Source organism: Pan troglodytes, chromosome 8 (genome assembly GCF_028858775.2).
Source record: "Pan troglodytes isolate AG18354 chromosome 8, NHGRI_mPanTro3-v2.0_pri, whole genome shotgun sequence".
NCBI lineage: Eukaryota > Metazoa > Chordata > Mammalia > Primates > Hominidae > Pan > Pan troglodytes.
The window spans coordinates 89,083,067-89,100,073 of NC_072406.2; the positions used below are offsets into that span (position 1 = coordinate 89,083,067).

The 17,007-nt window shown below is 41.9% G+C and overlaps 1 protein-coding gene across 34 annotated transcripts in view; it reads right to left on the reverse strand.

The window, feature by feature from the left end:
- Window positions 1-5,494: 5,494 nt before the first annotated feature.
- KCNMA1 (potassium calcium-activated channel subfamily M alpha 1) overlaps window positions 5,495-17,007 on the reverse strand; it is a 764,605-nt gene continuing 753,092 nt past the window's right edge. For 17 of the 34 annotated variants that reach the window (XM_054659718.2, XM_016918668.3, XM_063781912.1 and 14 more), the window contains one exon: window positions 5,495-10,604. In XM_054659718.2, the coding sequence (XP_054515693.1) occupies window positions 10,450-10,604 (155 nt within the window). In that variant the 3' untranslated portion in view covers window positions 5,495-10,449. The remainder of the gene's footprint in view (window positions 10,605-17,007) is intronic. The other 17 variants (XM_024346463.3, XM_054659720.2, XM_054659732.2 and 14 more) reach the window with 1 other exon arrangement.

The window sequence follows — 17,007 nt, forward strand, 5'->3', positions numbered from 1 at the left end:
TTCCGTGGTATACTGAAATTGTGTGTCTTGCACAGAACTCCTTACTTCACCTGTGTCCTTGGGATTTCACCAGCTGAGCTGACCAGCAGTCAGACCTTGTTTAAACACCTGTACTTGTTATCGTAGTATGCAATTGAATTAAACAGTATGTTAACCAGAGAAATAGAAGTGAAGGAAAGAGATTGTTGACTCCAGAAAAATGAAGTTGATTATTTTTGGAAACACCTAATTTAAATGCTTTTTCAAAAAAAAAAAACTGTTGAATTAGGTATAGGTTGAGTTAATTACAATAGACTAAAAACCAGCGAGCATGTGGTAGACTTTGGGGTGAAGGACCCATAGCATCAGCTCCTTGGGAGAGGAGGCCAAGCAGCCAGGCTGAATATGGGTTCAGGTTCAGCCCAGGTCCCTCTTTGATTTTCAGAAGGTTGACTGGTCTGGGGAATCTGCCTTCTGCCCGATGAAGCCCCAGGCTCTCACCTTGTCTGATCATCTTTCCTGGGTCTTGGGGGACCTCATGTCTCTGACTACATTTAGCCTACGTTTTTATACTCTCTGAATGTGAGAGGTTATTAAGCATGAGATTCTGTTTCTCCTCTCAAAGGCTGGTCCAGTAACATTTAAAATAGCGTTAAGTCTGTATTTACATTTTGATGTCACTCATGCTTTATTTCCTTAGCAGACTCTCTATTCTGTTCCACCCATGTTTTTCTCCCAAGCAGAATCTATCTCATCTGACATTGCAAAGCAGTTAACATTGATTCTGGTGAATGGTCTACTTTGATTTTTGCTACAGGGAGATTTTAGTACAAATTCACATATATTGTTTTCTCAACAAATGGAAAATTATGTTCCACATTCATTGTGCTGGGTTTGCCGAGCCTGCTCTTTTGTAACTCACTGTCTCATCTCTTATATTTTGCCTTCTCTGTCACTGTCGATGTTTTCCTAATACTTCATCCTTTACGCAGACTCCTTCCTTGGAGCTGAATTTGGCAGTGGAGTTTGCCTAACTAATGGGGACCATATGCTCTGCAATTACATTCCCCAACAACATTCAGATTTGTTAGCAAATATTGGAGAAGGCAAGTTGAGAAACTGGAGTGCAAAGGACTGTCAGGAACTGGCACATTCTGACAGGTAAACCTGCATTTGCTGACCACTGGGAATAAGTTCCAGTTAGGGCTTATACCGACTTAGGTAGAAGGGGGATTTGTTTTTTTAAAATATCTATCAGTTGGTATACTTCTCTTCAAATAGCTAAGTGCCCCTCTGATGTGTTCCCAATGGCAAACTGTGCTTTCCCCTGCAGATCAATTTTTAATACATGACTATCACCTGTTTATTTGTTGATCCCAACCCTCCCCCAGACTGGAGAACTGGAATCATAGAATTCCTCACTGTTGTTTTCCCAGCTCCCAGCAGAGGACTGTTAACATAATAGCTATTCAGTAAATATTTGGCTAATGAGCAAACGAGACAATCTCTAGAATACATTAAATCTCAATACATTCTGCACATTACATCTATATGCCTTGGATGGCTTTTTCCCATTCTCCAGATCCTTCCCTTTCTCTAGGCTGGACCAGCTTTACTCTTGGGAGTCCAGGCCCCTGAAAAGAGTGCAAACTCTGAAGGTTCTGAAGAAGGTTTAGAGCATGGCCCAACATGGCAACATTCATTTTTAAGGGCTTTTTTTTTTTTTTTTTTTTTAGCTTTTAAAAGTTCCATCTGTTGCCCTGTTGGGGATGAGCATGGAGCAGGATGAGTCAAACCTTTAACACATTGTCCTGGGTTTTGATAAGCTAAATGCAGGGGAAAGAACACCATTTGTCTGTGCAAATGGCAGGAAATGGTAACTAGCTTGAGAGTGGGTGGCTGAGGGGAGAAATGCTTTAGCTTTTCAAGGACCTACTGAATGCTGTGCATTTCTTTAGTGGCCGGCTTGCTGGAGCCTTCTGCAGGAGCACCTGTCCCATTGGCCCCAGTGTGGCTGCGTAGGGCTCTCAGGCACCACATTGAATGACAGCAGCTCTTCCTCTCTGCCATGCCTATTGCAGTCTTGGGCAGCACCCACTGACTGGCTCCTTGAAGACCATGGAGGTGGAGAGGTCTATTTGCACTCGAAGCTGCAAAGGGAAGCTCATGGTTTCAATCAATCCACAACTTTGCCTTCATGGAGGAGCATGAAGGGAGGAGACAAAAGCTGCCTGATTAGAACTCAGGGACCTCACCATCCCCAGCCCACCTCTCACCCCCATGGCATGTAACTGCTACAAAGACACAAGAAACACTCCTTGTTTTAGAACACAAATACATAAATTTTTAATCTGCGAAAAATACAAAATGAAACCATGTACAAGTTATGTACAAACCCTTTTTACAAGACAAGAGAGTTATCACTGGTTGTTACAGATGACAGAGTTGGGTAGATCATTTCAGAGCACCAGCATATAGTCTCTTCTTCAATTCCTGTCAGGTCAGAGTAATTAATCATAATCATAATCATAATGCCAACAATCAAAAGATTGAAAGATGAATAAGCCACGCTCTTTTTCCTCAATGAACATGTAGGCTGAACTCTGCATGTGTGTACTTTTTTTTTCTTTGTCCCCTAAAGAAACCTTGAAGTGCAGGTTTTGGTGTTAAGCAGAGAAAGGTTTCTTTTCAACATCTGGGTGGTGGGATGTGGGCCAGAAGTTTTAGGCAGGATGTGATTGTGCCACCTGGGAATGGAACGTTTTTAATTAGGATTTCCCAACAGATCTGGGTTTGTGTTTGAAATGTTGCAGTTCTGGTCAAAGGCATGTCAGGCTGCATTGAGCGGAAGGAAGGGGAGGAGAGCGAGCGCTCTGGGGCAGATGGGACTCTGGTTTTGTGTGGAAGTGAGGCTCAGTCCACCTTGCGGGCGGGGCTCCTGTCCCTGCCAGCTGCCTTCCCACGCTGACCCTGAGTCCCATGGGAGGGAAGCACTGGGTCACTCCCGCAGGCGTGTGTCAATGCCTTGTGTACATTTCCATCTAAGATTCTAAACAGTGGGGCCCGGTAGTGCTTCCCAAGGCAGGCATGGCCGAGAGCATTGGTGTCACTTCTGCCCCTGTTCTGTTAACTAGCAAGATGGAGGAGAAGCAGCAGCACAGAAGTCCTCAAGGGATAAGCAAAGGAAACCTTTCTAAACTGAAAAACCTACCTAAAAATAAAGTCCACTTTCACCTGGCCAGAACATCTCTTCTCACAATGCCTGTTCAGAAAAGCCACCAAAGCAAGGTGGTCATAGCATTTGTTTTCAGACCCCTGAAACTAAGGGTGCAGTGTGTGTGCTGTTCAGGGAGGGAAGAAGAACAGTGCAGTGACATGCACAGGAAGGTGAAAGGAGATGCCCACCCTGAGACCCCTCCCTGGTGAGTCCTCCAGAAAGACTGCCGATCACCACAGGTCCTGTCCAGCCTCCATCCACCATGGCAGCCACAGTGATACATAGTGGCCGAGTGACTGCCCACGTGGGCCAGACCTCATGACAAACTCTGGGAATATGGACAAATAAGCAGAGTTCCTGCCCTTCGAGTGAGTCTTTTGACTTGTGCCTCACCATCTCCAACACCTTTCATCTCCAACCTCATAGATGATCTTCCCTCTCTTTCTTAAAATTCCCCTCTTGTTTCTCATTTCCCTGGTTCTGGAATACCCTAGATCTCCTGTCCCAAGAAGTTCTACTTATTTTGCTCCTTTTTAGTCCTGAAAAACATGGCTGTAGCCCACAAACACATCTGCCAGCTGATCTAAACCTACACTTTCTCCCTAAAATAATTCATCCAGGATCCTCACTTTCTAAGTGCCTCTGTGGGTCTGGCTTCCACATCTGCAGGGCCTGTTGTAGCCCACTCCTTTACTCCCCTGTCCCACTCCTCTTGCCTGTGTGGCCTTCCCTCATGGACAGCTCTCAGCTTTTCTTGCTCTGGATGAACCCAATGTAACATTTCTTAGCTGCTGTACTCACTGCCTCCGCTTCTTGCCTGCTTCTCTTGTTTTCCTATTCCTCCACATGGTTCTGTCCTTGAGGACAGATTAGGTGTGTGTCCACTGCACAATGAATATACTCTAGACCCACAGCCATTGCCCCACATCCAGTCCCTACAATCCCAACCAATCTTCTACAACTATTACGATCTATAACATGTATTTGCTATTCAGTGTTCACATTTATTCAAAAATTATTTATTGAACACCTGTTTTGTGCAACATGATCTTTCCAATATATGTGGGCCTTGTGTTCCCAGTTAGGCAGGTGGGCTGTCTTCCTCTAATAGTCTTACCGTCGTGAGGACACAGCAGCTGCTCAGTAAATATCAATTAGCAGTTACTGATTAACATCATTCACCCTGCCACATGCCAGATAATCCTGCCTTCACACCTAGAATGCTGATCCTCTACTTATCTAACTCCTAAACCCCCCTTTCTCTAGAAATCCTACCTTGCTGAACCACTTCAAACCACAGCATTTCTCCCTTGTTTCAACTCCTACCATATTGAATGTGAAACTATGTCGTTAGGGCTCACCCTTTCTCTAATGGTGCTTTGAGCATGTTTTCTTTCTTTAGTTGTATTATAAGCTGATTGATGGCAGAACCTATATTGTGCTCATTTCTCCCCCACTCACTCCTTGTACAAATATTTTATGAGTGCTAACCGGTTTCTAAACAAGGGCTACCTGATTAGCTGCAAGGGTGTTTTCGTAAGGGGAATTCCTATTTGGCAGTTCTGGACTATTAATTATTCTCTACAATTTGTGGATGTCCTGCCTCATGTTCTTATTATATTACTGTCTAGAAAATAGTATGATTGGCAGGTTTTTAAAAATTTATGTATCTATTCCTACCCTCTAATCTACTTTGTGAGTTTGTTGCTGACATTCTAGTAATTCAGGAGAGTCAGGACGTTCTATGTCTGATGGTCCTGTGACAGAAAGCAAAGCAAAATGTGTGAGGAAGGTGCTGCACACGGTGAGTTGTTGACTTGGAGTGTGCACCCTTTAGCGCTCCTTGCTGCTGAGAAAATGTTCAGTTTTGTGTGCATTCTCATGATATCTGCCAGGAAGAACTGACATCTCACTACTTTCAACCTGAAAAATGCACAGCCATTGCTGCCCCATCACTCTTTGCTTAAAACTCTGAGTGGCTTTTCATGACTTTCTAAATCAAGTTTCAAACTTTATCTAGGCCTTTAGACTGTACTTTGTAGCCCCTTCCATGAAGTCTCATCTCAGTTTTCCTCAGTTCCCCTACACAAACTTATCACAGTAGACAAAATAGTCAATCTATTGAAATCACATTCCTACAAATACATCATGGCCCATTAAGTCCCATCTCCCTGGAAAACCCTCATATTCCACATCTTTCCAGTCCTGTCACCCATTTACTATTGAAATGCCTCCAAAGCCCATCAAACATTGTATACCTCTGCATTCTTGCCAGCCTACGCAGTTCAATGCAAACTCTTCTTTCTTTCAACCCAAAGAACTACTCTTTGTACCATATGCATGCCCATAACTCATGGTATTTTAAAATACTGCTTATTATATCTTTTTCTTTTTTTTCTTTCTTCCCAGATTCTTAATGTATACCCCAAGTTTGGCTTATCTTTAGATAGGGAGTCTCAGGTCCTTTTTGTGATTAAAAAAATATGCCAAAAGAGGAAGGTCTGCTACAGGTGGTCTAAGTCAGAATTCTTTCTCCAATCTATCCATGTGGGGCTGTGATATCATGGAGCTTCCAACTGTTGTAGGGCTAAAGGTGCCTCTGCCTTTGAGCATGTAGGCTTCTTTTTATACATGTTTTAAGCAAGCTTACCATAAAAATTGAAAATTAGGCTCTGTGGTCTCTTAAGAAATAAAATTAAAAATGTTTTCCAAGTTTCCTTATTTTTATGGAAATCTTGAAATTATTAACAACTGATACTTTATTGGAAACAACCAATCAGGAGAGACTCCACTTAAACAACCAATATGACCAAACTAGTACAAACTGCCTAGGAATCATTTATAATTACTACTGTCTCATAAATAAATCCAAATAGCGTCATCACCTCCTCAAATGACCTGGGATTTATATGCTAAATCATCTCTGCTGGATTAAAAAAATTGCCTTTTGGGAATAAGGAGAGGATCAGAAAGGTAATTTACCAGAAGACTGTAAGTAAATTCTGTTTCTTTTGCTTTTTAAAGAGGGTGAGTCAAGTCCTCATTAGTGAGGGTCCTTTCAAGGCTCATGGTGACTGGTGGCTTTACCACCATTCCAAAAGCAGCAAGTAAGAACAAAACAGAAAATGGACAGATTCTGCCCTGGAACTCAGTGTTCAAGCTGAATGGATCTACTTAGTCTCCTAGGAGTCAAGCCGGCTCACATCTCAGTCAATTGGTTGGATAGTCTTTGTTTCTCTCCCTTCCTACCTTTATTCCTCAATTTCTTCCTTCCTTCCTTCAATGAGATTCTCTTTCACAATAAAACACAATAGATTAAAATTACATTTGTGAATGTAAGTAGCTAAGAGATGGTTAGTTTATTAACGAAAGAAAATAACCAAATAAACAGAGGACAGGAAATGAAGTGAGAAGGAAGACTGGTTACTTCCTGAAGATTCACATGGGGAAACATAAATGGGGAAAATGGCAGGAATTTGGGGTCTCTTGAACCTCTAGTTACATACTAGGAATTGGAGACATGGCATAGAGATGAAGGGATTAACTGAAGCTGGGCCTTGAACCAAAAAAAAAACAACAACAAAAAAGGGAAGGCAGGGATGAAACTGAGAAGAAAACCCTAGAAACAGGCAGCAAAATTTGACCAACATGATGCAGGTGTGTCCGAATTGAGAAATTTGCATCTTGAACCTAAAGAGAATCTAAAGTGAAAAGACCAGGAATGAACCTACCTATTCTATGTCCAGAGCAGAAAATGTTCACCACTCCTGAGTAAGGCTGGGAGTGTTGCCTGGGTGATGCAGCAAAAAGGACCTTTATTCCAGTCCTGGACACAATAGTCTGCATGGGCTTAGCCAAGGAGAAGCAGCCACTCCCATGTTCCCACTCCTAACTTAGATCACGTCCCCTGGGACCTGAAAGAGACCTTAGAGTCATCTAGATGAATCACTCTCATTTACAAATGAAGTCACTGAGACTCAGAGAGTTTTGAAAACATTTTTAAAGATCAAGTTTGTTGTTTGTAAATGTGGCTCTTGCACCCTCATATTAAATGGTAACTAGGGAACTTGTGCTTTTTCTCCTTTCAACATGAAAAAGTCCCAAATTTCTTACGCTTTTTCACTTTTCCTTTATCTAACCCTAACAAACACTTCTAATTTCCTGTTTATTTAAAATCTTCAATCAATTATTTTACAAAGTACGTCATAAGGTGCCAGAACCCTTGGGAGGAAAGATTGGAATGTTCTCCAACGCGCCTTAGTCACAATCACTTTTATTTAAGGTGTTTTATAATGGTTCAAGATGATATTCTAAAATATAAAATTGCTTAGACAAAAATAAAAGTTTTCTCAAGGAGAAAGGTTATGATGGTGATGATATTTTCTGCTTTGTAAACAGCCTGTTGGTGACCCACAGCACCCAAGAATCATTAGTTTGGGAGAATGGCTTTTCTGGAGCCCTAAACTAGGATAGGAAATCAGAGCCTCATAATGTGGACTGTACCAAAGACCCTCCTTGGTCTCAGGCAGATGTAGGCAGAAAGACAGACTGTTGCAGTGGAGATGGATGGGACTCAGGGCCAAAGAGCTCAACAAGTAGGAACAAGCCAGGGAGAAGCTCTGGCATTTGCTTGAGCCCTCCAGTGATTTCACAAATGTTATTTCTGTTTCCATTTCGCTTCTACTTACCAGGCACCAGCTTTTGCCAAAGGGCCCAACAACTAGTCATTTTCCTACCCCCTTAACAAAATGCCTCATTTTGTTTTCTGGTCCAGAACAATTCATTATTACGACGGCAACACAGTATGAACTTATTGCTCTACTTAAAAGAAAATGAATTTCTACCAATTTGGTTTTTTTGGGGGGGAGGTGCTTATGAATCAAGGAGCCCTTTGCTATAGGAAACTATCCTAACTATTATGATTTTTTTTTTTTTAAAAATTTAGATTAAAATTTCTAGCCACAAATGCATCAGTGGATGTGTGGTGGGGCTGGAGTTTGCATTTCTGCTTCCAGATTGCCTTGGTAGGGGTGACACAGGGAAGAGAGGGTCATGGGAATGGAGCTTTGTGTCCTGTGTCCCTCTAATGGAAGATCCTTTATGTGGCCACCACAGCCTGCCAGAGGAGACCAAATCACTCTAACAAATTTGGAGGTGGTTATTACGAGCAGGAGTGAAGAGCCCACTATGGTTCACAAAGGAAAGAAGAGCGTGGATTGACGTGAATATACTAAGGTGACCCCAATGCAAAATCGTTATGTAAAAGAAGGCCTAGCTTTCAGGAAAGTTGTCAAAATCCTAGCAAAACGTTCTCCCCACAAACACATTTGACTTCTGTTGGAAACCAAGAAATGTTTCTAAGCCTGAATATAGACTGTTGACATCATTTTAGTCTGCTGAGTAGGCTAGTGATTAATTATAAGTAGTTTTTAAACAATCCAATTGGACATACATTGTATTCACGATACTTTTATAGAACTAATTCTACAAAATGTGACGACAGAGTAACCACAGTCCGACAAGTCACTGCAGGACAATGCCTACGAGGTGGAAGCACGACTATATTGGCTCTGCAGGGAGTGGACAGAGGTGGAAGCTCATTTTGCCTACGTTGGTAATTGGAGTACTTAGTGGACATATGTCTTCATGATGATCTCATTGCTTTGCTCTGATCTGATTTGCACTACCATAACTAGGTACCACAGGTCATGGCCCAAAGAGTTAATGGACTAGATATCATGAAACTTCGGGGAGATACTTTGGTTAGCTTGGTTCCATTAAGTGTCCACAGTTTACATTTTTTAAGAAAATAGAAATCACTATTACATCCATGCTTCTCCAGAGACCTTGATGATCATATCAAAGATTGATAATTTTAAAGTTGAAAGACTTGCTAAGTTGATTGGAACAAAACAGTTGCCAGGAGACTGTACACCGAGCATGCAAGCGACAGCAGAGCTCTGAGACATCGTAATTGCATCTGATGGCTAGAAAAATCTTTTGACCGCAGTTTAAAGTGGCTAATTTATTTGATTTCACTGCTGGTAATTTTCAAAGGCCTTTTCTAACAGTCTATATGAAGTGCATTCGTTGCTTTCCTTTTGTTATTATTATTTTTAAATTGTTGTAACAAGTTCATGTGTTTGGCCCCAGCAACAAAATAAAGGAGAGCATGCAAATTAAAATCTGTCTCCATGATTGTAGAAATTTCCTGGTTTTTAAACAAAAACTCAGTGAGAAGAATGACTGCCCTCTCACATCCTATGGTAAAGTAAAACTACTAATCAGTTTTACAAACTTCCAGGCTAAAAGCTCTGAGACTTGGGGAGTGGGGAGAAAGTCCACCAGACCCTCCCGAAGTTGACATTACTCGCTCAGGTGGTTTGGAAATATAACATGAGAAGCATAACAGCACGTAGGAGTCTCCACCACTAGAACAGCAAACAGAGCAATGCCTTGTGTGCATCTGGTCCTCAGCTTCCACATCCCAGGTGTGCCCACAACCCTCCTGGTGTCCTTAGTTGGCCAGACAAACCTGATCTGCCAATTGTAGAAAAGCAGCAGAAGGTCTTCCCTTTAAAAATATGAACAAAGGGGTGAGAACTACAGAATGAAAACTAAAACTACAAAAATATGACTTTCAACTGTGAAAATAAATAAGTTTCCATTTATTAAGAGCTGGTGTATTAATGCAGATCAAAATACACACCCATCCAGGCGAGGAGCAGGTATTCACCTGTCCCCTTAGTCTTCTTTTTTGGATTTACTAAAATACATGTATACATCGTTGGCCATTTTAAAATTGTTTTAATAATTCATTTCCCTTAATTACAATTAATTGTGGTGGTGACCATCATTCTCCTCAAAGAAAAAGAGAGAAAGAAGAGAAAAACACATTAAGGAGTCTGACCACTTATTCATTTAGATTTTGCATTGTTTAGATATAGGGAAGATATTTGACAATGAAAAGAAAAAATATATTTTCTTTCTAATAAATAAAAATAATTTAAAATGCTAGAGGCTATACATGACTATTTTAGTATGTTCATTTATAAATGAAATCATTTTCTTTTCCAAAATACATGGAAGCAATATTCAAGGCAGACAAAGAGAAAGATCTGTCTACTTTATTTTCTGGCAATTCTTGCTTATCCTAACGTTTCCACCAGTGATTCAGCATGTAAGAAGAAAAGTCACATCACCATTTATGAAGTTTGTCAGGCTTTAAAAAAATAGTTCTGGTCTCCTGGGAGTCAACATTCATCTTCAACTTCTCTGATTGGTGGAATCAAGCTGCTTGTGGATTTATATTGGTTGATCTGGTTAGCCATGTGGGTACTCATGGGCTTGATTTGAATGTTTCTGGGATAGGCATTATCCGGTTCATCTGTAAACCATTTCTTTTCTGCTAAAGGGCAAAATGGATAGAGAACAAGAAGGAGAAATGAGAAGTTTAATTAGTCCTAGGGTAAAGCCTTTGGAAAGTTCATTGAAAAACGCAAAAAGGTAATCGATAGAAGCCGACAGTGAGTAATTGCTAAGAGAGACAGTGCAGTGTAGGGAGGACCCCAGAACCTGAAATATACCTCTGCTTCCTGTAGCAAGTGATGAACAAAATGTGCCACTGGGACTCAGAGGCACCATGGGCGGACCTCAGAGGCTAAGGAGGGATTGGAGAATGGACTCTGGCAATGTCCCTTGGAGTTAATTTCATGGCCAGAAATGGTTTGGTGGGGAGGGGATGTTGCGTATATCAGCCATTGGGTACAGACATTGTGCCTGAGGAGAGATGTGTGCATCCATTGATTTGAGTGGAACGGAAGGGCACCATCACCCTTGCTGCAGAGCGAGTGATCCAGAATCTTACACAGAATCACCACCTCCCAGCTTTTTCTTGGCTTTGCTTATATACACACACTTAAAGCCATGTCTCAACTATACCACTCTCCTGTTTCATTTGTAGCCACTTTGGGGGGTCTAAACTAAACCCATAGATTTTGCTGGCCAAAAATCTATGAAAATCAGAATAGCGACCAATGTTTTAAAGAGGATTTTGAGGTGGCTTTTATTTCAAGAAAGAAAACTCTGTGTTGGTATAAAGTTATGAATAGAGTTCCAAGTGGCAATATCTTAACTGACTATAATAACCCAAGCTGTCGACAAGGGAGCTCAATGAAGTCTTGGCATTTCATTTCCACCCTAAATACAGAAATGGCTGAGAGAGAATGCTGAGTCAGGGCGTTTGGGGGCTGGGGTGAGAATGAAAATGGTCTAGCATCCTCTTAGCAGTGCAAAGCTATTTTACAAGACTCAACCCTCATCCCCACCTCTTTCTAGGATTGAAATTTTCTGGGAAATTGGCCATGTGTATTGATAGGAAAGGACTGGGCAAATAGGACATTCTAACTTGGGAATCATATGCCTCACTTTAGTGGCTTAGGGAAAGAAAAGAAAAAGAAAAAGGGTAAAAGCTATCAAGCACGTCCACTGCTATAGAGACAATGGCCTCTGTAGCTGCTTTTTCTGCTTACCAGAACAATTTGTAACTGCCTTGTCAGTGGTCCTGAATGGACACATTAGTGAAAACTGCTCACCTGGTTTGATAGGGGGCGTTGGGGGTGGGGTATGTGCATGTTTGGCTAATGATTTATATATTATCTATGATCAGTTCATGACCACTCTGCTTGTTTCTCCTCAGTTCCTACTTCTGCTATTTCAAGTGCCCTGAGCTGTCAATGTCAAGGAGGGCTGTCACTGGAGCTGGGATATGCCTGAGTCAAAGCCTCGCCCCAGTTTAATGCGGCAGCTCAGTTTACCCCACAGGAAACTTGCTGCCTCTTGCCTCGTTCTCCCCACCCCCTCTCCTGCTCTGGCTCACTCACCTATTATAATTAAGCTCACTTTGATTTGAACAGATTGGACGATAGGAATTCATAATGCTACATCCTCACAGTGAAGCTAACTGATTAAGTGCTTTAAATTATTCCCCCTGACAGAATGATAAAGTTACAATCTGTTCTGAGATGATCTACAGCTTGCCAGACTCCTACAGCTTCTTTCTACATTCATTTATCTTTTTGTCAAGCGGAGTTTTTTTTTTTTTCCCTAAGCTTCAATTCCATAGATCTTTTAAAGTCATCAGCACATCTGAATTATTAATGAGGCTTTAGAGGCAAGGTTCCTGATGGGCTGGTTAAAAAAGGTTGTATAGAAATCCGGGACTGTGTACACATCAAAATAATTTCAGCTCCATTTAAAAAACCATTTAGTTCAAGTGTGACATAGATGAACCATTATGCATTTGTGGAAACCAATTTTTTGTGATCTACGATTAAACTAACCTTTCAGAGAGGAGTAAAGTGTGATGGTTATCATGTTTTAAAAGCTTTGCCAGGCCGCTGAAACAATTTCACACTACGACTTTTTCCAGGGGTTTATGTGTAAAGATGATTTTCAGAGAGGTTGAGCCTGGTGTTTGTGCTCAGGTTGCCTGAGCTGCCCTCGGTTTTGGCCATGCTGTTATGCAGACTGACTTTGCAAAGGGATTTGGTGCTAGGTTGGACATGCCAGGTTGGAAGAGTGAACTCAGCTGATGGAAATGAGTAGGTCTTTTGGGTGAAAGACCTAAGACAGCTGCAATTTGCTGAAATTTTTACAACTGCTGCAGAGAATAATTGTTCGGAATTTAGTCTTTACAGTTCAATTCAAAGTTGGCATTTTGACCTTTCGCGGCAGAGAGAATATCAATTTCCTTATGCTGTCTGTAAGAAAGAGAGCATTATTTCCTCATTTAAACTTCTCTCTTTCCTTTTACATTTCTTGCCATTAAAAAAAAAATCTAAGCAGAGTAGCCCATGTTTTGGCCATGCTGCCTCAACACAAGGAGTGAGTTGTGTTAACACACATTGTGGTGAGGAGTTGAGGTCTTCCTTATGCCTGAGAAACAGCTGTTTAATTTGGGTGCCTCCTAAGATAAAAATGTGTGTGTTTTTGGAGACTTGGTTATATAGGATGTTCAGGAAACGGAACTGTATGAATGCTCTGGGCGTTTTACTAAAATGTCTGGTGCAAAGGTATTTTACGAACAGATTCTCCCAACATGCTTCCAAGGAACACACATTTCAATGATCGCCAGCCATTCAGCATCCATGGAGAGTGCTGCAAGTAGGACAATGATAATTTGATGTATTGAATCTTGCCTTCTGAAGAAGAAACAATGCCAATGGGTGGCTACAAAATTGACCACGAGGAAGAGGACTCAGGGAAGCAGCTCTAATGAATGCTGCCATGACAAGGATAAATCCAAATCCCTGACTTTATCTCCACTCCCTGTTTCATCTCACATACCAGAAAGATTTCCAGGGGCTTTATTTTCATCTCTAAGATGAGAAGGGCAATTGATCGGGGTGGGAGGGCTTCCTCGCTGCCAGAGAAAAATAGCCTTATTTCTTAATAAGCTTCTTAAGGATGAGATGCCTGTTGTCAGTGCTCTGAGTACAATGTGTGACATGTCAGGAGTTCGTGGAGTTAGGAAGGAAGAGTCATTTCAGTCTGTGGCTGGGAGGGGGCTAGTGGGACAAGATAAAACTCTGGAAAACAACTGCAGAGAGATGCTGGTAGAGCAATTGCCACTGCCATTGGCAGATGTCACCTATCAAGACCAGCCATGCTATGAGCTGTCCACCATGAAGAAGCAAGGAGATGAGGGCTAAGGAGACAGCGCAGGGCAGGAGGTGAAAGTTAAGCAGATCTAGCTCACATACTAGTTGCATGGCTCTGAACAAGTTATTAGCAAATTTATCTTAGCTTCATTCCTTTTCTGTAAAATAGGGCTGATGATACAAACTTCCTAATAGTGTTGTTTAGATAAATGAAGCCAGTACCCTTGAAGCGCTTACACAGGTCCAGATACATGGTAAGTAAATGTGAGTTGTTAAGGTTATGAGTATTTGGAGTAATATCAGCGGGCATTATATCACAGTGGCTAACTTCACAGACTCTAGTGTCTCTCAGATTCTGTGTCTTTCAAATGGAGACACAGCATCTCCATCTGAAGCTGTTGTGAGGATTGAGTTTGTATAGGTAACTAAAGAGTGCTCATGAGAATGCCTGGCCCAAGGCAATTGCTGAAGCGTTAGCTTTTAGAGTAAGTTTAGTACTAGCCTGAGTACTATCAGTACTAAAGGATGATGTAAGCATGGGTCGTACCTCTTGAATGTGATGACAAATGATGCCCTTCAGCAGAGATTCTGGGGGTAGAGAACAGGGGTGTGTATATCGGGGTGTATCCTGAAGAACATGGATTGTGGCAGCAGAGGTGACAGAGGGGGATTTGGTTGGTCATCTTCATTTGGAAGGTAAAGGAGAGGAAGAGGTAACCTGGTGTTATTTCTGGGGAGCTTAGGGTTTTTCCCCTCCCAGGGTGACTCTGTGCCTCTGAAATACTGGCTTTGACTCACCAGACATCCTATCCCATCTTAGAGCCATCTGTTTCTTGCATTTCTAGTTTCATCACTGAGATCACAGGGTTTAAAATAAGGGTCAAAACCTCCTCCAGCCACAGGGCTGCAGGTCACCCTGGAGGAATGGGCTCTTGCAGGGAAGGGCCCCAGAGCTGGGCTGACTGAGCTGCCACCAGCAGAGGAAGAAACAGGCTGCACTGTGAGAATTGAGCTTCTCTGTTGGCTCTGTGGGTTGTCAGTGACATGGGATTTAGCCTTTTCACAGTACTCCCTAGAGAAGATTGCAGAAAAGGGGAGACAATGATACAGCAAAAGCATTTGGAATAATTGGCCCTCTTCTCACTCACCACAAGCTGAGGTTGAGAGAGAAAAGGCTCAAAAAGAAAAGATGCTGTTTGGAGAGAGACAACCGTGGAGAACAGTAAGGGCTAACAAGGAGCTTCGACCTTCAAGGGTAATGCTGTGTGGTTTCCTGTCCCGCGCTTGTGATAGGCAGCCTGGCACACTTCCTCTGCCCAGCAAACCCTGATGCCTCCACCGTCCGCACCCACACATACTACCTCCTCTCCTCTCTGTGAGCAAAGTATGCTTATTTCATAGAGATACAAATTATTTGTACCAGAACAAAAGCAATTACCGTTTATGAAAAACCTTCTCACTTCTTTGCAATTGGCTACCATGACTCTGTCTCTTCTAACTGAAAGTCTGATGCTGCCAATCTTTGAGCAAACTGCTCTCCCAGCCCTCCTCTGTGGCCCTTGGTCCAGCCAACACCCTGAGGACAGATTCTTCACTAATCCCTTTCGGATAATCCCTCTCACCTCCAATGGTTGCAATGGGCATGCAATCTTGCATGGGAGACAGTCAGCCAGTGTAGTGACAGGTGCCCACAGCTACTTCTTTATCATATTGTGACAAAGCAGGGATGGGCTAAAAGAAGCTGATTGAGAAATTGATTTTTACCCTGTCTTGACTTCCACAGGCCCTGGAGTTTCTGTACTCTCCTCTTTCTCCTTCAAGGAGCCTGTTGCTATAGGAACCTGGCAGGTTGAGTTAATTGTCTCTGTTGGGATGCAGACACCTTTAGGCTTTTCCCATGCTGCAGAAGAGCCAGACAAAAGCTTTTTCTGGTCATCTGGGATCTTGATGATGCTGCCAAGAGGCATACTCAGTGTCTCTACTCATTGAGCTTACAGGGCTATTCCCCTTTCTCAGAAGCCATGTGACCAGCTTGAGAAAGTGCCACCAACACAGCAGCATCATAAGGCATGTAGAGGCACTCATATTTTTTTAAAAAAATCAAACCAAGAGGACAAGGGTAATATAGAAAATGGTTAAAGGTATAAAAATGTGTAAAGTCAATTTATATCAAATATTTATTGAGCACCGATGGTAAGGTTCTGGGTCATAATCTTTAATATTCAGAACAGAATTTGAAACCTCTCCCAATTGTGGCAGAAATTTAACTGTGTGTATAAGAGTCCAGCTTTCTCCATCCATTTGAACTGGCTTTGGGAAGAACCTGGGTAGCAGACTTTAGGGACACTGATGATGCCATGATCACCCAAGTGTTGAGACTGAGAAGGCTTCATCGTGCCTTCTGGTTTACCAGCCTACTTATTGTTCACCCCTTTCAAAGCCCAAAGCAAGTTGGACTAAATGGCTTACAAATTTCTTCTCTTCTAGAATGGTGCAGATAACAGAGTTCCTAACTTTTTAAATGTATATACTTTATTTTCAAAGAACTCTCACTTTCTACCCTTACTTCCTTGTTTTTTGTTTGTTTGTTTGTTTGTTTGTTTTTGCGGGAGGCAGTGAACAGGAAGAGATATAATAATAAGAAACTTGTATGCCTACTTCCTAAGTAAGCAGATGTTCTACTGAAAGAGGAAGGGGAAGTTTGGAGTCAAATAGAAAACAATGGAGGGGACTCTTCACTCTATTAAGGAAAGTATAATATAGTAATTTTGGCAAATAAAATTGAAGTAGTAATGATCCTTCTCCATCATCAAATTTATCATTAGTCAAATATGGTGAATTCTCAATTATCTACCACTGGGGCATGACTGTGTGCCCAAAGTCCAGGAAAACCTCAAAATTCCATCTCTTATCATAGTCTGTTCCCATTCCATTCCCATCACAATATCATCTCACTGGAGTTGCTAACAGACTGTATATAAAACGCACCTCGGATTTACTTCTCTCTATCTGCCCGATCTCTGGTTGGGATTTAACAAATGTCTGAAAGGCAGCTGGCAGGAAAGATTTGGATAATACAGTGACTGAACCATCAGCTCCCAGATAACTGGGTGTGGGCTATTGAGTTGATATACACAGCAGAACACTTTT